Below are 26,108 nucleotides of genomic sequence, written 5' to 3'. Positions count from 1 at the left end.
GAATCAGAGGCGTGGCCTCCGGCAGAACATTTCATTTTTCCTTTTCTGGTATTTCAGATCTCAATGACTGATATCAGGAATTGTCCGAACTTGTATTGCTGTCTGTCAGGTGTCTGTAGGGCCCGGGGCCCGGGGCCCCACACTCATCCTGACATGGAGAATGTGAAGGGAGGGGCTGCCAGCGTGTCCAACGCTTCTCCTTCTGACGGGGAAAATCTTACAGAGCCAAAGACACATAGAAACAGTATGACCGTTCTTTACATACCCGCCTCCGACAGGGACCCCTCTATACATACCCGCCTCCGACAGGGACCCCTCTATATGTACCCGCCTCCGACAGGGACCCCTCTATACATACCCGCCTCCGACAGGGACCCCTCTATACATACCCGCCTCCGACAGGGACCCCTCTATACATACCCGCCTCCGACAGGGACCCCTCTATACATACCCGCCTCCGACAGGGACCCCTCTATACGTACCCGCCTCCGACAGGGACCCCTCTATACATACCCGCCTCCGACAGGGACCCCTCTATACATACCCGCCTCCGACAGGGACCCCTCTATACATACCCGCCTCCGACAGGGACCCCTCTATACATACCCGCCTCCGACAGGGACCCCTCTATACGTACCCGCCTCCGACAGGGACCCCTCTATACGTACCCGCCTCCGACAGGGACCCCTCTATACGTACCCGCCTCCGACAGGGACCCCTCTATACGTACCCGCCTCCGACAGGGACCCCTCTATACGTACCCGCCTCCGACAGGGACCCCTCTATACGTACCCGCCTCCGACAGGGACCCCTCTATACGTACCCGCCTCCGACAGGGACCCCTCTATACGTACCCGCCTCCGACAGGGACCCCTCTATACGTACCCGCCTCCGACAGGGACCCCTCTATACGTACCCGCCTCCGACAGGGACCCCTCTATACGTACCCGCCTCCGACAGGGACCCCTCTTTACGTACCCGCCTCCGACAGGGACCCCTCTATACGTACCCGCCTCCGACAGGGACCCCTCTATACGTACCCGCCTCCGACAGGGACCCCTCTATACGTACCCGCCTCCGACAGGGACCCCTCTATACGTACCCGCCTCCGACAGGGACCCCTCTATACGTACCCGCCTCCGACAGGGACCCCTCTATACGTACCCGCCTCCGACAGGGACCCCTCTATACGTACCCGCCTCCGACAGGGACCCCTCTATACGTACCCGCCTCCGACAGGGACCCCTCTATACGTACCCGCCTCCGACAGGGACCCCTCTATACGTACCCGCCTCCGACAGGGACCCCTCTATACGTACCCGCCTCCGACAGGGACCCCTCTATACGTACCCGCCTCCGACAGGGACCCCTCTATACGTACCCGCCTCCGACAGGGACCCCTCTATACGTACCCGCCTCCGACAGGGACCCCTCTATACGTACCCGCCTCCGACAGGGACCCCTCTATACGTACCCGCCTCCGACAGGGACCCCTCTATACGTACCCGCCTCCGACAGGCAGCGCACACCCCCTAGGACGGGTCACACCTGGGGGAGATCTACAGACAGCGCACACCCCATGTGAGGGGTCACACCTGGGGGAGGTCTACAGGCAGTGCACACCCCATGTGAGGGGTCACACCTGGGGGAGATCTAGGGACAGCGCACACCCCACATGAGGGGTCACACCTGGGGGAGATCTACAGACAGCGCACACCCCACGTGAGGGGTCACACCTGGGGGAGGTCTACAGACAGCGCACACCCCACGTGAGGGGTCACACCTGGGGGAGGTCTACAGGCAGTGCACACCCCCTAGGACGGGTCACACCTGGGGGAGATCTACAGACAGCGCACACCCCATGTGAGGGGTCACACCTGGGGGAGATCTGGGGACAGCGCACACCCAACATGAGGGGTCACACCTGGGGGAGGTCTACAGAGAGCACACACCCCACATGAGGGGTCACACCTGGGGGAGGTCTACAGGCAGCGCACACCCCACATGAGGGGTCACACCTGGGGGAGGTCTACAGACAGCACACACCCCACATGAGGGGTCACACCTGGGGGAGGTCTACAGACAGCGCACACCCCATGTGAGGGGTCACACCTGGGGGAGGTCTACAGGCAGTGCACACCCCCTAGGACGGGTCACACCTGGGGGAGATCTACAGACAGCGCACACCGCATGTGAGGGGTCACACCTGGGGGAGGTCTACAGGCAGTGCACACCCCACATGAGGGGTTACACCTGGGGGAGGTCTACAGACAGCGCACACCCCACATGAAGGGTCACACCTGGGGGAGGTCTACAGACAGCGCACACCCCACATGAGGGGTCACACCTGGGGGAGGTCTACAGACAGCGCACACCCCCTAGGACGGGTCACACCTGGGGGAGGTCTACAGACAGCGCACACCCCACATGAGGGGTCACACCTGGGGGAGGTCTACAGACAGCACACACCCCACATGAGGGGTCACACCTGGGGGAGGTCTACAGACAGCGCACACCCCACATGAGGGGTCACACCTGGGGGAGGTCCACAGACAGCACACACCCCACGTGAGGGGTCACACCTGGGGGAGGTCTACAGACAGCACACACCCCACATGAGGGGTCACATCTGGGGGAGGTCTACAGACAGCGCACACCCCCTAGGACGGGTCACACCTGGGGGAGGTCTACAGACAGCGCACACCCCACATGAGGGGTCACACCTGGGGGAGGTCTACAGACAGCGCACACCCCCTAGGACGGGTCACACCTGGGGGAGGTCTACAGACAGCGCACACCCCCTAGGACGGGTCACACCTGGGGGACATCTGCGGCAGTTTCCTTGCACACCCCGCACAGGACTATGACGCAGGAAGCCGGGTAGGTGGTACAGATGGACCTGAAGATCTTCGCTCCCCTCCAGACAGGTTCCTGCACTACTCTAAGGGTACCGAAAGGTCCGTTTTCACCCCTCAATGTCCTCGATTGTACGGATCCCAGCAGTGTAGGGGGAAGGGAATGGTGTATGAGGAGCACGGAAGGATCCTCGGTCAGGTATTTATTGCTGTGTGTGTCCAATCAGTCCCGATGTCCCTGGGCCAGGAAATGTGAAGTCAATGGGGACACCTTGGAATCATCCACTCCTGGTGCCTGATGTAGGCCGACTCCAGCAAAGTATAACTTCAGAGGCCCCCCACCCCCAACATTACCCACAATCCTGCTGACCTCCAGGTCCTTCTAGGTGTCTCCACCTCTGCACCGCCTCGTGGTGACCCCAATGTTACAATGTATAGTATTGATCTGTGCTCACCGATATGGCAGTTGTGTATCCAGATTCGATGGCCGTCGTATTTGCAGTTACATTTCATGGCGTTATTGGTGAAGTCGCTCTCGGCCACCTCAAAATTTGGGTTGATGACGACCTGGGAACAGGAGAGAACCATGAAGACCAGAGGAGACCACCAGCTGCTAGAAGAGATACGGAGATAGATGTGAGCAGAGAGTCGGAGACGACGGCTCCACCATCTTACCTGGAGGATGTAGTTTCCGGGTTTGACATCCGTGATATCGATCCATTGACAGTCAATGTCATGACGGTACAAGTCCCAGCATCCCACCGTGATCCCTTGTTCTCCAAAGTTGGCGCATTCATACCGCTTACTGACCACTGCCGAGACACCGACACTTCCAGTGAGGATCCCACAACCATGCGGGCAAAGATATGCAGTATATGGAGAGGGGGGACGGTATATAGAGAGAGGGGGCTGTATAGAGAGAGGGGGCTGTATATGGAGAGAGAGGGGGCGGTATATGGAGAGGGGGGGCGGTATATAGAGAGGGGGGGCGGTATATGGAGAGGGGGGGCTGTATATAGAGAGAGGGGGCGGTATAGAGAGAGAGGGGGCTGTATATGGAGAGGGGGGGCGGTATATAGAGAGAGGGGGCGGTATATAGAGAGAGGGGGCGGTATATAGAGAGAGGGGGGGCGGTATAGAGAGAGAGGGGGCGGTATATAGAGAGAGGGGGCGGTATATAGAGAGAGGGGGTGGTATAGAGAGAGAGGGGGCTGTATATGGAGAGGGGGGGCTGTATATAGAGAGAGGGGGCAGTATAGAGAGAGGGGGCTGTATATGGAGAGAGGGGGGGCTGTATATAGAGAGAGGGGGCTGTATATAGAGAGGGGGGGCTGTATATAGAGAGAGGGGGCGGTATAGAGAGAGAGGGGGCGGTATATAGAGAGAGGGAGCGGTATATGGAGAGGGGGGGCGGTATAGAGAGAGAGGGGGCGGTATATAGAGAGAGGGGGCGGTATAGAGAGAGAGGGGGCGGTATAGAGAGAGAGGGGGCGGTATATGGAGAGGGGGGGCGGTATATAGAGAGAGGGGGCGGTAAAGAGAGAGAGGGGGCGGTATATGGAGAGGGGGGGCGGTATATAGAGAGAGGGGGCGGTATAGAGAGAGAGGGGGCGGTATATGGAGAGAGGGGGCGGTATAGAGAGAGAGGGGGCTGTATATAGAGAGAGGAGACGGTATAGAGAGAGAGGGGGCGGTATAGAGAGAGAGGGGGCGGTATAGAGAGAGAGGGGGCTGTATATAGAGAGGGGGGGCTGTATATAGAGAGAGGGGGCGGTATAGAGAGAGAGGGGGCGGTATATAGAGAGAGGGGACGGTATATAGAGAGAGGGGGCGGTATAGAGAGAGAGAAGGCGGTATAGAGAGAGAGGGGGCGGTATATAGAGAGAGGGGGCGGTATATGGAGAGAGGGGGCGGTATATGGAGAGGGGGGGCGGTATATAGAGAGAGGGGGCGGTATAGAGAGAGAGGGGGCTGTATATAGAGAGAGGAGACGGTATAGAGAGAGAGGGGGCGGTATAGAGAGAGAGGGGGCGGTATATGGAGAGGGGGCGGTATATAGAGAGAGGGGGCGGTATAGAGAGAGAGGGGGCGGTATAGAGAGAGAGGGGGCGGTATATAGAGAGAGGGGGCGGTATAGAGAGAGAGGGGGCGGTATAGAGAGAGAGGGGGCTGTATATAGAGAGAGGAGACGGTATAGAGAGAGAGGGGGCGGTATAGAGAGAGAGGGGGCGGTATATAGAGAGGGGGGGCTGTATATAGAGAGAGGGGGCGGTATATAGAGAGAGGGGGCTGTATATATAGAGAGGGGACGGTATAGAGAGAGAGGAGACGGTATATAGAGAGAGGAGACGGTATATAGAGAGAGGGGGCGGTATATAGAGAGGGGGCGGTATATAGAGAGAGGGGACGGTATATAGAGAGAGGGGGCGGTATATAGAGAGAGGGGGCGGTATAGAGAGAGAGGGGGCGGTATAGAGAGAGAGGGGACGGTATAGAGAGAGAGGAGACGGTATATAGAGAGAGGAGACGGTATATAGAGAGAGGGGACGGTATATAGAGAGAGGGGACGGTATATAGAGAGAGGGGACGGTATAGAGAGAGAGGGGACGGTATATAGAGAGGGGGCGGTATAGAGAGAGAGGAGACAGTATATAGAGAAGACAGTATATAGAGAGAGGAGACAGTATATAGAGGAGACAGTATATAGAGAGAGGAGACAGTATATAGAGAGAGGAGACAGTATATAGAGAGAGGAGACAGTATATAGAGAGAGGAGACAGTATATAGAGAGGAGACAGTATATAGAGAGAGGAGACAGTATATAGAGAGAGGAGACAGTATATAGAGAAGACAGTATATAGAGAGAGGAGACAGTATATAGAGAAGACAGTATATAGAGAGAGGGGACAGTATATAGAGAGAGGGGACGGTATAGAGAGAGAGGAGACAGTATATAGAGAAGACAGTATATAGAGAGAGGGGACAGTATATAGAGAGAGGAGACAGTATATAGAGAGAGGAGACAGTATATAGAGAGAGGAGACAGTATATAGAGAGGAGACAGTATATAGAGAGAGGAGACAGTATATAGAGAAGACAGTATATAGAGAGAGGAGACAGTATATAGAGAAGACAGTATATAGAGAGAGGGGACAGTATATAGAGAGAGGGGACGGTATAGAGAGAGAGGAGACAGTATATAGAGAAGACAGTATATAGAGAGAGGGGACAGTATATAGAGAGAGGAGACAGTATATAGAGAAGACAGTATATAGAGAGAGGAGACAGTATATAGAGAAGACAGTATATAGAGAGAGGGGACAGTATATAGAGAGAGGGGACAGTATATAGAGAGAGGTAACAGACAACACGAATCACAGCCCTCCCACTGACATCAGACTGTGATTTGCAGGTTTGCTGGTCGGTTCTGTTTTGTGAGTTCTGTGGAAAGGCGTTCCATGTGCTCCTCACTCTCCATAGATTGGGTTGGTGGCCATTTTTGTATAGCTTGCTGGAATTGGGGACACATTGGACACCTCCAGCTGCCTCTGTGCTCCTGCTGGGCCTCCAATGTGTCCGTGCTCCTTTAAGGAGGAATAGGCTCCCTCCAGGCATGCCTGCCTGTTATATATGATCCAACATGGAGACTCTCATGGAGACAAGACAGCTTCCACAAATATGTACTAAAACCTCTGTTTTTAAAGCAATATGTTAGACTCCATTGCCATGCAGGACAGTGACACCTACTCCCTCTACCATGGAGAAAGGCCAAGATCTCACCTGACATAGGACAGTGACACCTACTCCCTCTACCATGGAGAAAGGCCAAGATCTCACCTGACATAGGACAGTGACACCTACTCCCTCTACCATGGAGAAAGGCTAAGATCTCACCTGACATAGGACAGTGACACCTACTCCCTCTACCATGGAGAAAGGCCAAGGCCTCACCTGACATAGGACAGTGACACCTACTCCCTCTACCATGGAGAAAGGCCAAGATCTCACCTGACGTAAGACAGTGACAGCTACTCCCTCTACCATGGAGAAAGGCCAAGGCCTCACCTGACATAGGACAGTGACACCTACTCCCTCTACCATGGAGAAAGGCCAAGATCTCACCTGACATAGGACAGTGACACCTACTCCCTCTACCATGGAGAAAGGCCAAGATCTAGCCTGACATAGGACAGTGACACCTACTCCCTCTACCATGGAGAAAGGCCAAGATCTCACCTGACATAGGACAGTGACACCTACTCCCTCTACCATGGAGAAGGGCCAAGATCTCACCTGACATAGGACAGTGACACCTACTCCCTCTACCATGGAGAAGGGCTAAGGCCTCATCTGACATACGACAGTGACACCTACTCCCTCTACCATGGAGAAGGGACAAGATCTCATCTGACATAGGACAGTGACACCTACTCCCTCTACCATGGAGAAAGGCCAAGGCCTCATCTGACATAGGACAGTGACACCTACTCCCTCTACCATAGAGAAGGGCCAAGACCATGTCTGTCATACATAGTTGACAGATACTTCCTCTTCCATGGAGAAAGGCCAAGACCACACCTGATATACAAGGTGACAGCTACTCCCTGTACCTCCCTCCTCTCTTCTAGAGAAGGCCAAAGACCACACATGAGATACAAAGGTGACAGCTATTCCCTCTTCCACTGAGAAGGACTAGAACGAAATCTGATATATGAATGTGACAGTAACTCCCTCTTCATTGAAAAGGGCCAAGACTACATCTGATATACAAAAGTAACAGCTACTCCCTGTGCCATTGAGAAAGACCAAGACCACATTTGATAAAGGAAGGTGACGGGTACTCCCTCATGGAGAAGGGATAAGACCACATGTAATATATGAAGGTGATGGCTATACCTTCTTCATAGAGAAGGGCTAGGACCAAGCCTGACATACAAGGTGATCTCCCACTGCCATGGATAAGAGCCAAGATCACATCCAATATAGGACGGTGACAGCTTCTCCGTCTGCCATGTAGAAAGGCCAAGACCATATTTGATAAAGGAAGGTGATGGCTACTCCCTCTACCATGGAGAACGGCCAAGACCACATCTAATATATGAAGGTGATGGCTATTCCTCTTTATGGAGAAGGACCAAGACCACATCTAATATATGAAGGTGATGGCTATTCCTCTTTATGGAGAAGGACCAAGACCACATCTAATATATGAAGGTGACGGCAAATCCTTCTATATGGAGAAGAGCCAAGACCACATCTAATATATGAAGGTGACGGCAAATCCTTCTATATGGAGAAGAGCCAAGACCACATCTAATATATGAAGGTGACGGCTAATCCTTCTACATGGAGAAGGGCCAAAACTACATCTAATATATGAAGGTGACGGCTAATCCTACTAAATGGAGAAGGTTCAAAACTACATCTAATATATGAAGGTGACGGCTATTCCCTCTGTATGGAGAAGGACCAAGGCCACATCTAATATATGAAGGTGATGGCTATTCCCCCTGTATGGAGAAGGACCAAGGCCACATCTAATATATGAAGGTGACGGCTATTCCTCTTTATGGAGAAGGACCAAGGCCACATCTAATATATGAAGGTGACGGCAATTCCCTCTTTATGGAGAAGGACCAAGGCCACATCTAATATATGAAGGTGACGGCTATTCCTCTTTATGGAGAAGGACCAATGCCACATCTAATATATGAAGGTGACGGCAATTCCCTCTTTATGGAGAAGGACCAAGGCCACATCTAATATATGAAGGTGACGGCAATTCCCTCTTTATGGAGAAGGACCAAGGCCACATCTAATATATGAAGGTGACGGCAATTCCCTCTTTATGGAGAAGGACCAAGGCCACATCTAATATATGAAGGTGACGGCTATTCCTCTTTATGGAGAAGGACCAAGGCCACATCTAATATATGAAGGTGACGGCTATTCCTCTTTATGGAGAAGGACCAAGGCCACATCTAATATATGAAGGTGACGGCTATTCCCTCTGTATGGAGAAGGACCAATGCCACATCTAATATATGAAGGTGACGGCAATTCCCTCTTTATGGAGAAGGACCAAGACCACATCTAATATATGAAGGTGACAGCAATTCCCTCTTTATGGAGAAGGACCAAGGCCACATCTAATATATGAAGGTGACGGCAATTCCCTCTTTATGGAGAAGGACCAAGGCCACATCTAATATATGAAGGTGACGGCTATTCCCTCTTTATGGAGAAGGACCAAGGCCACATCTAATATATGAAGGTGACGGCTAATCCTTCTACATGGAGAAGGGCCAAAACTACATCTAATATATGAAGGTGATGGCTATTCCCTCTTTATGGAGAAGGACCAAGGCCACATCTAATATATGAAGGTGACGGCTATTCCCTCTGTATGGAGAAGGACCAAGGCCACATATAATATATGAAGGCAACAGCTACTCCTTCTTCATAGAGAAGGGCTAGAACCAAGCCTGACATACAGGGTGATCTCCCACTGCCACGGAGAAGGGCCAAAACCACATCCAATATATAAAGGGATGGCTTCTCTCTCTTCATAACGAAGGTCCAGGACCAAATCTTAAATACGAATGTGATGATGACTCCCTCTGCCATGAAGGAGGGCCAAGACAAGGTCTGATATATTTCCTTTTCCCATAGTTGTTAAAAACATGATCCCCGCTTCATCTTCTGAACAGAACTTGCACACTTCTTGGTATTCCAGATATCGGAGGTGTCCAGCTTTGAGTTCATTGGTCAGGAAGTAGATCTCCTATATGATCCTTGGCAGTTGGGTTGGAATTCACATCTTCTGTGTCCTATGTAACTGTAGATCAGGGCCATCATGTGTGTCAGAGTCCCTAATACTCTTCTCGCTTTAACGTCCTGAGAGCTGCACCCTAAATCTTGCCGATTTGCACTGAGATTTTCCACAAATGTCTCAGATCTTCCAAAGCCGTCTGCTGTTCTGTGTCGTTCCCTTTCAGGGTGTTTGCATTGCTATTATTATCCAGGATTTATATGGTGCCAGCAGTTTGCTGAGCGCTTTCCAACATGAAGGCGGACATTACAGTTACGATACAATTTGATACAAGAGGAAACAGAGCGCCCTGATCCTGGGAGCTTACAATCTAAGAGTCCACCTTAATGTGTCTGGTTAAGTCCTCTGGCCACTCTCTGGGACTCTCTTGGATGTTTCCCTGTTCATCTCCTCCTATCCCCAATCAGTATTTCTATGTTCTTCTAGAACCTTCACCGATATATGCTGTTCTGCACTTTCACTGGTCACTTGCTGATTATGATGATAGTAGGTGATGTCGGGTCCTTCAGAATGGAAACAAGTTCATAAAGTGCCACCATGAAAGGTCTTGAGGGGCCTCACTGAGTCGATTGTTCTTTTAGTCCTAATCTGGGTCTTCTGTAATGATCACTTACCAATGGAATAATGACTGCTACCAGTCCTGGCACGTGGTGTCCTGGCACGTGGTGTCCTACTGGTCCCGGAATCATGATGGAACCTACATGGAGCAGCCCGGTGAGGTGGGTGAGAAGTCAACGTGCAGCTCGTCTATCTGTTGCTGGATGTTTATTGCAGCTGAACTTCTTGTCTGATGTCTGACAGCTCAGATGGACGTACGCCGAGGATGGGGAACTCCTGAGGGTCTGGATACCTGTACTGCGTCCAACAGGTGCGTCTCCCTTCTCATCAATTAGGACTTGTCAGCAGAAGGTGCAACAGGATCAGCGGTTGGAGGAGGCGGACATATTTGGAATATTTGGAGGGAAAAAAAAACTGAAATTCCAAGAAGAAGCTGTATTTGCTGCAGGAGGTTGTATCACTGAAGGCCAAATCACATCTCCTACCTGCAGAGAACGTGAAATATACACAGCAAGAGCCGATAATAGGGTGTACAGGTGGTACTCCCATACAGGGCCCCGGGTACAGGCGGTACTCCCATACAGGGCCCCGGGTACAGGTGGTACTCCCATACAGGGCCCTGGACTAAGGCAGTACTCCCATACAGGACACCAGGTACAGGCAGTACTCCCATACAGGGCCCCGGGTACAGGTGGTACTCCCATACAGGGCCCCGGGTACAGGTGGTACTCCCGTACAGGGCCCCGGGTACAGGTGGTACTCCCGTACAGGGCCCCGGGTACAGGTGGTACTCCCATACAGGGCCCCGGGTACAGGTGGTACTCCCATACAGGGCCCCGGGTACAGGTGGTACTCCCATACAGGGCCCCGGGTACAGGTGGTACTCCCATACAGGGCCCCGGACTAAGGCGGTAATCCCATACAGGGCCCCGGGTACAGGTGGTACTCCCATACAGGGCCCCAGGTACAGGTAGTACTCCCATACAGGGCCCCGGGTACAGGTGGTACTCCCATACAGGGCCCCGGGTACAGGTGGTACTCCCATACAGGGCCCCGGGTACAGGTGGTACTCCCATACAGGGCCCCGGGTACAGGTGGTACTCCCATACAGGGCCCCGGGTACAGGTGGTACTCCCATACAGGGCCCCGGGTACAGGTGGTACTCCCATACAGGGCCCCAGGTACAGGTAGTACTCCCATACAGGGCCCCGGGTACAGGTAGTACTCCCATACAGGGCCCCGGGTACAGGTGGTACTCCCATACAGGGCCCCGGGTACAGGTGGTACTCCCATACAGGGCCCCGGGTACAGGTGGTACTCCCATACAGGGCCCCGGGTACAGGTGGTACTCCCATACAGGGCCCCGGGTACAGGTGGTACTCCCATACAGGGCCCCAGGTACAGGTAGTACTCCCATACAGGGCCCCGGGTACAGGTGGTACTCCCATACAGGGCCCCGGGTACAGGTGGTACTCCCATACAGGGCCCCAGGAACAGGTGGTACTCCCATACAGGGCCCCGGGTACAGGTGGTACTCCCATACAGGGCCCCGGGTACAGGTGGTACTCCCATACAGGACCCTGGACTAAGGCAGTACTCCCATACAGGGCCTCCGGTACAGGCGGTACTCCCATACAGGACCCTGGACTAAGGCGGTACTCCTTTACAGGGCCTCCGGTACAGGTGGTACTCCCATACAGGGCCCCGGGTACAGGTGGTACTCCCATACAGGGCCCCAGGTACAGGTGGTACTCCCATACAGGGCCCCGGACTAAGGCAGTACTCCCATACAGGACCCCAGGTACAGGTGGTACTCCCATACAGGGCCCCAGACTAAGGCGGTACTCCCATACAGGACCCCAGGTACAGGTGGTACTCCCATACAGGGCCCCAGACTAAGGCGGTACTCCCATACAGGACCCTGGACTAAGGCGGTACTCCCATACAGGACCCTGGACTAAGGCGGTACTCCCATACAGGACCCTGGACTAAGGCGGTACTCCCATACAGGACCCTGGACTAAGGCGGTACTCCCATACAGGACCCTGGACTAAGGCGGTACTCCCATACAGGACCCTGGACTAAGGCGGTACTCCCATACAGGACCCTGGACTAAGGCGGTATTCCCATACAGGACCCTGGACTAAGGCGGTACTCCCATACAGGACCCTGGACTAAGGCGGTACTCCCATACAGGACCTCTGGTACAGGCGGTACTCCCATACAGGGCCTCTGGTACAGGCGGTACTCCCATTCTGGGCCTCTGGTACAGGCGGTACTCCCATTCTGGGCCTCTGGTACAGGCGGTACTCCCATTCTGGGCCTCTGGTACAGGCGGTACTCCCATACAGGGTCACAGGGACATTTCAGAGGGTGAGGTTAAAGTGTATGGGGAGACATGATGGAGGAGGGTAAGTGTATGGGGAGACATTGGGGGGGGTAAGTGTAAGGAGAGACATTGGGGGGGGGTAAGTGTAAGGAGAGACATTGGGGTAAGTGTATGGGGAGATATTGGGGGGGGTAAGTGTAAGGAGAGACATTGGGGTAAGTGTAAGGAGAGACATTGGGGGGGGTAAGTGTAAGGAGAGACATTGGGGGGGGGTAAGTGTAAGGAGAGACATTGGGGTAAGTGTATGGGGAGATATTGGGGGGGGTAAGTGTAAGGAGAGACATTGGGGTAAGTGTATGGGGAGACATTGGGGGGGGGTAAGTGTAAGGAGAGACATTGGGGTAAGTGTAAGGAGAGACATTGGGGGGTTAGTGTATGGAGAGACATTGGGGGGGGGGGGTAAGTGTATGGGAAGACATTGGGGGGTAAATGTATGGAGAGACATTGGGGGGGAAGTGTATGGAGAGACATTGGGGGGTAAGTGTATGGAGAGACATTGGGGGGTAAGTGTATGGGGAGACATCGGGGGGGGGGGGGGGGTAAGTGTAAGGAGAGACATTGGGGGGTTAGTGTATGGAGAGACATTGGGGGGAGGGGGTGAGTGTATGGGGAGACATTGGGGGGAGGGGGTAAGTGTATGGAGAGACATTGGGGGGAGGGGGTAAGTGTATGGAGAGACATTGGGGGGGTAAGTGTATGGGGAGACATTGGGGGGAGGGGGTAAGTGTATGGAGAGACATTGGGGGGGTAAGTGTATGGGGAGACATTGGGGGGAGGGGGTAAGTGTATGGAGAGACATTGGGGGGGGTAAGTGTATGGGGAGACATTGGGGGGAGGGGGTAAGTGTATGGGGAGACATTGGGGGGAGGGGGTAAGTGTATGGGGAGACATTGGGGGGGTAAGTGTATGGGGAGACATTGGGGGGGTAAGTGTATGGAGAGACATTGGGGGGGTAAGTGTATGGGGAGACATTGGGGGGAGGGGGTAAGTGTATGGGGAGACATTGGGGGGTTAGTGTATAGGAAAACATTGGGGGGGGGGGGGGTTAAGTGCATGGGGAGACATTGGAGGGGTAAGCAGCAAACTCAAAAAGGCCTATGAAAAAGGTACCAGGGGCATCTCATGGGGCCCCCTACTGACCCCGGGCCCTCGTTTCCAAATGGTCAGTCCGCCACTGGGGGTAAGTGTAAGGAGAGACATTGGGGAGGTAAGTGTATGGAGAGACATTGGGGGGGTAAGTGTATGGAGAGACATTGGGGGGGTAAATGTATGGAGAGACATTGGGGGGTAAATGTATGGAGAAACATTGGGGGGGTAAATGTATGGAGAAACATTGGGGGGGTAAGTGTATGGAGAGACATTGGGGGGGGTAAGTGTATGGAGAGACATTGGGGGGGGGGTAAGTGTATGGAGAGACATTGGGGGGGGGTAAGTGTATGCAGAGACATTGGGGGGGGGTAATTGTATGGAGAGACATTGGGGGGGTAAGTGTATGGAGAGACATTGGGGGGGGGGTAAGTGTATGCAGAGACATTGGGGGGGGGGTAATTGTATGGAGAGACATTGGGGGGGTAAGTGTATGGGGAGACATGGGGGGGGTAAGTGTATGGGGAGACATGGGGGGGGGGGGTAAGTGTATGGGGAGACATTGGGGGTAAGTGTATGGAGAGACATTGGGGGGGGGTAAGTGTATGGAGAGACATTGGGGGGGGGTAAATGTATGGAGAAACATTGGGGGGGTAAGTGTATGGAGAGACATTGGGGGGGGGGGTAAGTGTATGGAGAGACATTGGGGGGGGGGGTAAGTGTATGGAGAGACATTTGGGGGGGGGTAAGTGTATGGAGAGACATTGGGGGGTAAGTGTATGGAGAGACATTGGGGGGGGGGTAAGTGTATGGAGAGATATTGGGGGGGTAAGTGTATGGGGAGACATTGGGGGGGGGGGGTAAGCGTATGGGGAGACATTGGGGGGGGGGGGCGGTAAGTGTACGGGGAGACATTGGGGGATGCCTGTCAGGTAGGTTGTACGGGGAGACATTGGGGGGGGGGGGGTAAGTGTATGGGGAGGCATGGGGGGGGGGGGAAGTGTATGGGGAGACATTGGGGGGGTAAGTGTTCGGGGAGACATTGGGGAGGCGGTAAGTGTACGGGGAGACATTGGGGGGGGGGCGGTAAGTGTACGGGGAGACATTGGGGGGGCGGTAAGTGTACGGGTAGACATTGGGGGGGGCGGTAAGTGTACGGGGAGACATTGGGGTGGGGGCGGTAAGTGTACGGGGAGACATGGGGGGGTAAGTGTATGGGGAGGCATTGGGGGGGAGTAAGTGTATGGGGAGACATTGGGGGGGGGGCGGTAAGTGTATGGAGAGACATTGGGGGACGCCTGTCAGGTAGGTTGTATGGGCAGACATGGGGGGGTAAGTGTATGGGGAGGCATTGGGGGGGTAAGTGTATGGGGAGACATTGGGGGGGGGGGGGGCGGTAAGTGTACGGGGAGACATTGGGGGACGCCTGTCAGGTAGGTTGTATGGGGAGACATGGGGGGGTAAGTGTATGGGGAGACATTGGGGGGGCGGTAAGTGTACGGGGAGACATTGGGGGGGCGGTAAGTGTACGGGGAGACATTGGGGGGGGCGGTAAGTGTACGGGGAGACATTGGGGGACGCCTGTCAGGTAGGTTGTATGGGACCCCACAAGGCTCACCACGCCCGACCCCTCCCCCCATTCTACATGGCAGACCAGAGTTTCCGGGAGGAGAGCCAATCAGAGAAGGGTTCACCTGAGAAGATGATTGGTTGGAGTTGCATGTTTGCCTTCTGATGGGATTCGATTTCATCATTTACATGGAAGGTTGTGCTGGATCTGCGAGGGGATTGGATGGGGTTCGGCTCGGATCCTAGACTGGGAAGGTCCGGGGGGCCCGGTGCTGGGGGGGAGCCATCCCAACTGCTGTCCTCCAGACTCTACAGAAGGGGAAGTTCGGGCCCCGGAGGTGGAATACATGAAATGAAGACAGAACGTGGACACCACAACATGGCTGAAATGTTCTTTGGTGCAGCTCCCCCTTACATCCCAGAGGGTACTAGGCACCCCCAAAGATTGGCCCCAATGATGAACCTCAGATCGGCCCCAATGATGAACTTCAGACCTCAGATCGGCCCCAATGATGAACTTCAGACCTCAGATCGGCCCCAATGCATGAACTTCAGACCTCAGATCGGCCCCAATGATGAACTTCAGACCTCAGATCGGCCCCAATGCATGAACTTCAGACTTCAGATCGGCCCCAATGATGAACCTCAGACCTCAGATCGGCCCCAATGATGAGCCTCAGACCTCAGATCGGCCCCAATGATGAACCTCAGACCTCAGATCGGCCCCAATGCATGAACCTCAGACCTCAGATCGGCCCCAATGATGAACCTCAGACCTCAGATCGGCCCCAATGATGAACTTCAGACCTCAGATCGGCCCCAATGATGAACCTCAGACCTCAGATCGGCCCCAATGATGAACTTCAGACCTCAGATCGGCCCCAATGATGAACCTCAGACCTCAGATCGGCCCCAATGATGAACTTCAGACCTCAGATCGGCCCCAATGCATGAACTTCAGACCTCAGATCGGCCCCAATGATGAACCTCAGACCTCAGATCGGCCCCAATGATGAACCTCAGACCTCAGATCGGCCCCAATGATGAACTTCAGACCTCAGATCGGCCCCAATGATGAACCTCAGACCTCAGATCGGCCCCAATGATGAACTTCAGACCTCAGATCGGCCCCAATGATGAACCTCAGACCTCAGATCGGCCCCAATGATGAACTTCAGACCTCAGATCGGCCCCAATGATGAACCTCAGACCTCAGATCGGCCCCAATGATGAACTTCAGACCTCAGATCGGCCCCAATGCATGAACTTCAGACCTCAGATCGGCCCCAATGATGAACCTCAGACCTCAGATCGGCTCCAATGATGAACCTCAGACCTCAGATCGGCCCCAATGATGAACCTCAGACCTCAGATCGGCCCCAATGCATGAACCTCAGACCTCAGATCGGCCCCAATGCATGAACTTCAGACCTCAGATCGGCCCCAATGCATGAACCTCAGACCTCAGATCGGCCCCAGTGTATGAACCTAAGACCTCAGATCGGCCCCAATGATGAACCTCAGACCTCAGATCGGCCCCAATGCATGAACTTCAGACCTTAGATCGGCCCCAATGCATGAACTTCAGACTTCAGATCGGCCCCAGTGCATGAACTTCAGACCTCAGATCGGCCCCAATGCATGAACTTCAGACCTCAGATCGGCCCCAATGCATGAACCTAAGACCTCAGATCGGCCCCAGTGTATGAACCTCAGACCTCAGATCGGCCCCAATGCATGAACCTAAGACCTCAGATCGGCCCCAATGCATGAACCTAAGACCTCAGATCGGCCCCAATGCATGAACTTCAGACCTCAGATCGGCCCCAGTGCATGAACCTAAGACCTCAGATTGGCCCCAATGCATGAACCTAAGACCTCAGATTGGCCCCAATGCATGAACTTCTGACGTCAGATCGGCCCCAATGCATGAACCTAAGACCTCAGATTGGCCCCAATGCATGAACTTCAGACCTCAGATCGGCCCCAGTGTATGAACCTAAAACCTCAGATCGGCCCCAATGCATGAACTTCAGATGTCAGATCGGCCCCAATGCATGAACTTCAGAACTCAGATCGGCCCCAATGCATGAACTTCAGACCTCAGATCGGCCCCAATGCATGAACTTCAGACCTCAGATTGGCCCCAATGCATGAACTTCAGACCTCAGATTGGCCCCAATGCATGAACTTCAGACTTCAGATCGGCCCCAATGCATGAACTTCAGACCTCAGATCGGCCCCAATGCATGAACTTCAGACTTCAAATCGGCCCCAGTGTATGAACCTCAGACCTCAGATCGGCCCCAATGATGAACCTCAAACCTCAGATCGGCCCCAATGCATGAACTTCAGACCTCAGATCGGCCCCAATGCATGAACTTCAGACTTCAGATCGGCCCCAATGCATGAACTTCAGACCTCAGATCGGCCCCAATGCATGAACTTCAGACCTCAGATCGGCCCCAATGCATGAACTTCAGACTTCAGATCGGCCCCAGTGTATGAACCTAAGACCTCAGATTGGCCCCAATGCATGAACCTAAGACGTCAGATCGGCCCCAATGCATGAACCTAAGACCTCAGATCGGCCCCAATGATGAACCTCAGACCTCAGATCGGCCCCAATGCATGAACTTCAGACGTCAGATCGGCCCCAATGCATGAACTTCAGACCTCAGATCGGCCCCAATGCATGAACTTCAGACCTCAGATCGGCCCCAATGCATGAACTTCAGACTTCAGATCGGCCCCAATGCATGAACTTCAGACCTCAGATCGGCCCCAATGCATGAACTTCAGACCTCAGATCGGCCCCAATGCATGAACTTCAGACTTCAGATCGGCCCCAATGCATGAACCTCAGACCTCAGATCGGCCCCAATGATGAACCTCAGACCTCAGATCGGCCCCAATGCATGAACTTCAGACCTCAGATCGGCCCCAATGCATGAACTTCAGACTTCAGATCGGCCCCAATGCATGAACTTCGGACCTCAGATCGGCCCCAGTGTATGAACTTCAGACCTCAGATCGGCCCCAATGATGAACCTCAGACCTCAGATCGGCCCCAATGCATGAACTTCAGACCTCAGATCGGCCCCAATGCATGAACCTAAGACCTCAGATCGGCCCCAGTGCATGAACTTCAGACCTTAGATCGGCCCCAATGCATGAACTTCAGACGTCAGATCGGCCCCAATGCATGAACCTAAGACCTCAGATCGGCCCCAGTGTATGAACCTCAGACCTCAGATCGGCCCCAATGCATGAACTTCAGACCTCAGATTGGCCCCAATGCATGAACTTCAGACCTCAGATCGGCCCCAGTGCATGAACCTAAGACCTCAGATTGGCCCCAATGCATGAACTTCAGACGTCAGATCGGCCCCAATGCATGAACCTAAGACCTCAGATCGGCCCCAGTGTATGAACCTAAGACCTCAGATCGGCCCCAATGCATGAACTTCAGACGTCAGATCGGCCCCAATGCATGAACCTAAGACCTCAGATCGGCCCCAGTGCATGAACCTAAGACCTCAGATCGGCCCCAGTGCATGAACTTCAGATGTCAGATCGGCCCCAATGCATGAACTTCAGACCTCAGATCGGCCCCAATGCATGAACTTCAGATGTCAGATCGGCCCCAATGCATGAACTTCAGACCTCAGATTGGCCCCAGTCCATGAACCTAAGACCTCAGATTGGCCCCAATTCATGAACTTCAGACGTCAGATCGGCCCCAGTGCATGAACTTCAGATGTCAGATCGGCCCCAATGCATGAACTTCAGACCTCAGATCGGCCCCAGTCCATGTACCTAAGACCTCAGATCGGCCCCAAATGATTGAATTTCAGACCTCAGATCGGCCCCAGTGCATGAACCTAAGACCTCAGATCGGCCCCTATGCATGAACTTCAGATGTCAGATCGGCCCCAATGCATGAACCTCAGACCTCAGATTGGCCCCAATGCATGAACCTAAGACCTCAGATCGGCCCCAATGCATGAACTTCAGACCTCAGATTGGCCCCAATGCATGAACCTAAGACCTCAGATTGGCCCCAATGCATGAACTTCTGACGTCAGATCGGCCCCAATGCATGAACCTAAGACCTCAGATTGGCCCCAATGCATGAACTTCAGACCTCAGATCGGCCCCAGTGTATGAACCTAAAACCTCAGATCGGCCCCAATGCATGAACTTCAGATGTCAGATCGGCCCCAATGCATGAACTTCAGACCTCAGATCGGCCCCAATGCATGAACTTCAGACTTCAGATCGGCCCCAATGCATGAACTTCAGACCTCAGATCGGCCCCAATGCATGAACTTCAGAACTCAGATCGGCCCCAATGCATGAACTTCAGACTTCAGATCGGCCCCAGTGTATGAACCTCAGACCTCAGATCGGCCCCAATGATGAACCTCAAACCTCAGATCGGCCCCAATGCATGAACTTCAGACCTCAGATCGGCCCCAATGCATGAACTTCAGACTTCAGATCGGCCCCAATGCATGAACTTCAGACCTCAGATCGGCCCCAATGCATGAACTTCAGACCTCAGATCGGCCCCAATGCATGAACTTCAGACTTCAGATCGGCCCCAGTGTATGAACCTAAGACCTCAGATTGGCCCCAATGCATGAACCTAAGACGTCAGATCGGCCCCAATGCATGAACCTAAGACCTCAGATCGGCCCCAATGATGAACCTCAGACCTCAGATCGGCCCCAATGCATGAACTTCAGACGTCAGATCGGCCCCAATGCATGAACTTCAGACCTCAGATCGGCCCCAATGCATGAACTTCAGACCTCAGATCGGCCCCAATGCATGAACTTCAGACTTCAGATCGGCCCCAATGCATGAACTTCAGACCTCAGATCGGCCCCAATGCATGAACTTCAGACCTCAGATCGGCCCCAATGCATGAACTTCAGACTTCAGATCGGCCCCAATGCATGAACCTCAGACCTCAGATCGGCCCCAATGATGAACCTCAGACCTCAGATCGGCCCCAATGCATGAACTTCAGACCTCAGATCGGCCCCAATGCATGAACTTCAGACTTCAGATCGGCCCCAATGCATGAACTTCGGACCTCAGATCGGCCCCAGTGTATGAACTTCAGACCTCAGATCGGCCCCAATGATGAACCTCAGACCTCAGATCGGCCCCAATGATGAACTTCAGACCTCAGATTGGCCCCAGTGTATGAACCTAAGACCTCAGATCGACCCCAATGCATGAACCTAAGACCTCAGATCGGCCCCAGTGCATGAACTTCAGACCTCAGATCGGCCCCAATGCATGAACTTCAGACGTCAGATCGGCCCCAATGCATGAACCTAAGACCTCAGATCGGCCCCAGTGTATGAACCTCAGACCTCAGATCGGCCCCAATGCATGAACTTCAGACCTCAGATTGGCCCCAATGCATGAACTTCAGACCTCAGATCGGCCCCAGTGCATGAACCTAAGACCTCAGATTGGCCCCAATGCATGAACTTCAGACGTCAGATCGGCCCCAATGCATGAACCTAAGACCTCAGATCGGCCCCAGTGTATGAACCTAAGACCTCAGATCGGCCCCAATGCATGAACTTCAGACGTCAGATCGGCCCCAATGCATGAACCTAAGACCTCAGATCGGCCCCAGTGCATGAACCTAAGACCTCAGATCGGCCCCAGTGCATGAACTTCAGATGTCAGATCGGCCCCAATGCATGAACTTCAGACCTCAGATCGGCCCCAATGCATGAACTTCAGATGTCAGATCGGCCCCAATGCATGAACTTCAGACCTCAGATTGGCCCCAGTCCATGAACCTAAGACCTCAGATTGGCCCCAATTCATGAACTTCAGACGTCAGATCGGCCCCAGTGCATGAACCTCAGATCGGCCCCAATGCATGAACCTCAGACCTCAGATCGGCCCCAGTGCATGAACTTCAGATGTCAGATCGGCCCCAATGCATGAACTTCAGACCTCAGATCGGCCCCAGTCCATGTACCTAAGACCTCAGATCGGCCCCAAATGATTGAATTTCAGACCTCAGATCGGCCCCAGTGCATGAACCTAAGACCTCAGATCGGCCCCTATGCATGAACTTCAGATGTCAGATCGGCCCCAATGCATGAACCTCAGACCTCAGATTGGCCCCAATGCATGAACCTAAGACCTCAGATCGGCCCCAATGCATGAACTTCAGACCTCAGATCGGCCCCAATGCATGAACTTCAGACCTCAGATCGGCCCCAATGCATGAATTTCAGACCTCAGATCGGCCCCAGTGCATGAACCTAAGACCTCAGATCGGCCCCTATGCATGAACTTCAGATGTCAGATCGGCCCCAATGCATGAACCTCAGACCTCAGATTGGCCCCAATGCATGAACTTCAGATGTCAGATCAGTCCCAAAATATTTAGCAACCTAGTGAGCTGCCAGTTACAGTCAATGGCTTTTGTGGCCCACACAGGTACTGGTACTTCTTCTGACACCTGTGACACAAGAAGACTATCTATTTCACCCCAGGAACTCAATAGTCTCATCCAAAAGCCCTGTAGAACTTTGAGGCCTTCAGGCATAATGGAAGTGACTGAAACCACCAGAAAAGTACCTAAGTATGGCTGGACTATACTCTTCCATCTGTAGATACCTCTGGACCCTCCATACAAGAAATACTTACAGTCCTGGCACTCTGTGTCCTCCAGGCAGAAGCTGGCCTTATGTCCCTCAGCCACTTTGGACCCATTTGAAGTCAGCAGATCATAGTGCGTGAAAATGTCCATACTGTGGTAATGCCTGAGGAGACACAAGTGTGAGAGAAGATCACAAGTCAATGTCTTCAATATATCACCATCTTCTGTCACCCGTCTGGAGAAGGCAGAGGCTTTCTTCCCTCTCTATCATGCCTACTTACCCATGGCATTCATGCCACACCCAGGAGTGTCTGCCAGCCTTTGGCCTGAAGTCAGCACGTCCAATGTTGTGTATTTGGGAGGAGAATCGCAGTAGTCGTCGGTGGCCATATGGCCAGTTGGCATTGCGAGCGGTGCTGGACAGGCAGTTCTCTTCAGCCGCACAGTACAGCATGTGAAGTGGTCGGTCCTCGATATAGGCCGTCTCCTGGACGAGAGGTGCATGAAGGACCAGATCAGAAGCAGCTGTTGGGATAATGTCACATGTATGTTTCACCGTTTGTTTGTGTGAAATATTATCGATTTTCTACTCACTGGACCTCCAATACAATCTCCTTCAACATCGTGCTACAATGTCCTTTACCATGAAACAATCGCCTTCCATTATAACAGATCGTCCGTAACCAATAAACATTGTCCTCCTTCACCTGACCCACCATACGGACCATAGCCTACATGCCCCAATCCATTGGACTATCCTCTATTAAACGCAACCCGTCTCTCCTCAACCTGGACCCATCAGACCCATGAATCCCCAGTACTGACCGTAGTCTATGCCTCCTTCTCCTCCAATCCACTGGACTTATTCTATAATAACTGCACCCCGTCTGTCCTCAACCTGGACCCATCAGACCCATGAATCCCCAGTACTGACCGTAGTCTATGCCTCCTTCTCCTCCAATCCACTGGACTTATTCTATAATAACTGCACCCCGTCTGTCCTCAACCTGGACCCATCAGACCCATGAATCCCCAGTACTGACCGTAGTCTATGCCTCCTTCTCCTCCAATCCACTGGACTTATTCTATAATAACTGCACCCCGTCTGTCCTCAACCTGGACCCATCAGACCCATGAATCCCCAGTACTGACCGTAGTCTATGCCTCCTTCTCCTCCAATCCACTGGACTTATCCTCTATTAAACGCAAACCGTCTCTCCTCAACCTGGACCCATCAGACCCATGAATCCCCAGTACTGACCATAGTCTATGCCTCCTTCTCCTCCAATCCACTGGACTTATTCTATAATAACTGCACCCCGTCTCTCCTCAACCTGGACCCATCAGACCCATGAATCCCCAGTACTGACCGTAGTCTATGCCTCCTTCTCCTCCAATCCACTGGACTTATCCTCTATTAAACGCAAACCGTCTCTCCTCAACCTGGACCCATCAGACCCATGAATCCCCAGTACTGACCGTAGTCTATGCCTCCTTCTCCTCCAATCCACTGGACTTATTCTATAATAACTGCACCCCGTCTCTCCTCAACCTGGACCCATCAGACCCATGAATCCCCAGTACTGACCGTAGTCTATGCCTCCTTCTCCTCCAATCCACTGGACTTATCCTCTATTAAACTCAACCCGTCTCTCCTCAACTTGGACCCATCAGACCCATGAATCCCCAGTACTGACCGTAGTCTATGCCTCCTTCTCCTCCAATCCACTGGACTTATTCTATAAAAACTGCACCCCGTCTGTCCTCAACCTGGACCCATCAGACCCATGAATCCCCAGTACTGACCGTAGTCTATGCCACCTTCTCCTCCAATCCCCTGATCTTATTCTATAATAACTGCACCCCGTCTCTCATGAACTTGGACCCATCAGACCTTTACCTTCTCTAACTATGTTCCAACCTTAGTCTATACCCCCCAATCTACTGGACGTATTTTATAATAATCGCACCCCATATATCCTCTACCTGGACCTACCAGACCCATGCTTGTGTACTTACCATAGTATACATCCCCCCCCCCCCATCCTCTACCTGGACCTACCAGACCCATGCTTGTGTACTTACCATAGTATACATCCCCCCCCCATCCTCTACCTGGACCTACCAGACCCATGCTTGTGTACTTACCATAGTATACATCCCCCCCCCCCCCATCCTCTACCTGGACCTACCAGACCCATGCTTGTGTACTTACCATAGTATACATCCCCCCCCATCCTCTACCTGGACCTACCAGACCCATGCTTGTGTACTTACCTTACCATAGTATACATCCCCCCCCCATCCTCTACCTGGACCTACCAGACCCATGCTTGTGTACTTACCATAGTATACACCCCCCCCCCATCCTCTACCTGGACCTACCAGACCCATGCTTGTGTACTTACCTTACCATAGTATACATCCCCCCATCCTCTTCCTGGACCTACCAGACCCATGCTTGTGTACTTACCATAGTTTACATCCCCCCATCCTCTTCCTGGACCCACCAGACCCATGCTTGTGTACTTACCATAGTATACATCCCCCCCATTATCTACCTGGACCCACCAGACCCATGCTTGTGTACTTACCATAGTTTACACCCCCCCCCCCCCATCCTCTACCTGGACCTACCAGACCCATGCTTGTGTATTACCATAGTTTACAACCCCCCCCATCCTCTACCTGGACCTACCAGACCCATGCTTGTGTACTTACCATAGTATACATCCCCCCCATTATCTACCTGGACCTACCAGACCCATGCTTGTGTACTTACCATAGTTTACACCCCCACCCCCCCCATCCTCTACCTGGACCATCCAGACCCATGCTGCAATCTTCATCTCTGATTGATCTATACCACCCCACTTCCCAATCCCCTGGATCTAGTCCATATTTACTGAATTTTGAGTGAGATTTACTAAAACTGGTGACTGCGAAATCTGGTGCAGCTGTGCATAGTAACCAATCAGCTTCCAGGTTTTATTGTCAAAGCTAAATTGAAGTAGCTGAAGGTAGAAGCTGATTGGCTGCCATGCACAGCTGTACCAGATTCTGAGTGCTCCAGTTTTAGTAACTCTCTTCTCCTCCATTCTGTGGACTATACAGACCCATGGTTCAATCTTTATCCATATGTCCACACTGAACAACACTCGTAACCCCCAATCCACTCAACTATATTGTAACTGATCCCCCTCGTCTTTATGTCCCCAATCTATTGGACTTCCTTCAATACCTGAGGAGCTGTGTCCCTCCAATACCTGAGGAGCCGTGTTCCTCCAATACCTGAGGAGCCATGTTCCTTCAATACCTAAGGAGCCGTGTTCCTTCAATACCTAAGGAGCCGTGTTCCTTCAATACCTAAGGAGCCGTGTTCCTTCAATACCTGAGGAGCCGTGTTCCTCCAATACCTGAAGAGCCGTGTTCCTCCAATTCATGAGGAGCCGTGTTCCTCCAATTCATGAGGAGCCGTGTTCCTTCAAAACCTGAGGAGTCGTGTTCCTTCAATACCTGAGGAGCTGTGTCCCTCCAATACCTGAGGAGCCGTGTTCCTCCAATACCTGAGGAGCCATGTTCCTTCAATACCTGAGGAGCCGTGTTCCTCCAATACCTGAGGAGCCGTGTTCCTTCAATACCTGAGGAGCCATGTTCCTTCAAAACCTGAGGAGCCATGTTCCTCCAATACCTGAGGAGCCGTGTTCCTCCAATACCTGAGGAGCCGTGTTCCTCCAATACCTGAGGAGCCGTGTTCCTCCAATACCTGAGGAGCCATGTTCCTTCAAAACCTGAGGAGCCATGTTCCTCCAATACCTGAGGAGCCGTGTTCCTTCAATACCTGAGGAGCCGTGTTCCTCCAATACCTGAGGAGCCGTGTTCCTTCAAAACCTGAGGAGCCATGTTCCTCCAATACCTGAGGAGCCGTGTTCCTTCAATACCTGAGGAGCCATGTTCCTTCAATACCTAAGGAGCCGTGTTCCTCCAATACCTGAGGAGCCGTGTTCCTTCAATACCTAAGGAGCCGTGTTCCTTCAATACCTAAGGAGTCGTGTTCCTTCAATACCTGAGGAGCCGTGTTCCTTCAATACCTAAGGAGCCGTGTTCCTTCAATACCTGAGGAGCCGTGTTCCTCCAATACCTGAGGAGCCGTGTTCCTCCAATTCATGAGGA

The 26,108-nt window shown here is 53.0% G+C and overlaps 1 protein-coding gene across 8 annotated transcripts in view; it reads right to left on the bottom strand.

The window, feature by feature from the left end:
* The window catches only part of LOXL3 (lysyl oxidase like 3), a 98,527-nt gene that overhangs the window by 13,648 nt on the left and 58,771 nt on the right, over window positions 1–26,108 (bottom strand). For all 8 annotated transcript variants that reach the window (XM_089665258.1, XM_089665252.1, XM_089665251.1 and 5 more), the window contains 4 exons: window positions 22,217–22,460; window positions 21,983–22,098; window positions 3,531–3,667; window positions 3,311–3,422 (listed from right to left, as the gene is read on the bottom strand). In XM_089665258.1, coding sequence (XP_089521384.1) covers window positions 3,311–3,422; window positions 3,531–3,667; window positions 21,983–22,098; window positions 22,217–22,460 — 609 coding nt within the window. The remainder of the gene's footprint in view (window positions 1–3,310; window positions 3,423–3,530; window positions 3,668–21,982; window positions 22,099–22,216; window positions 22,461–26,108) is intronic.

The sequence above is a fragment of the Staurois parvus genome, unplaced genomic scaffold (assembly GCF_062004578.1).
Source record: "Staurois parvus isolate SC_StPar_1 unplaced genomic scaffold, SC_StPar_1.0 ptg002163l, whole genome shotgun sequence".
NCBI classification, from domain to species: domain Eukaryota; kingdom Metazoa; phylum Chordata; class Amphibia; order Anura; family Ranidae; genus Staurois; species Staurois parvus.
The sequence above is the reverse complement of the archived record's forward strand: the minus strand, read 5'-3'. Positions and strand labels throughout refer to the sequence as shown.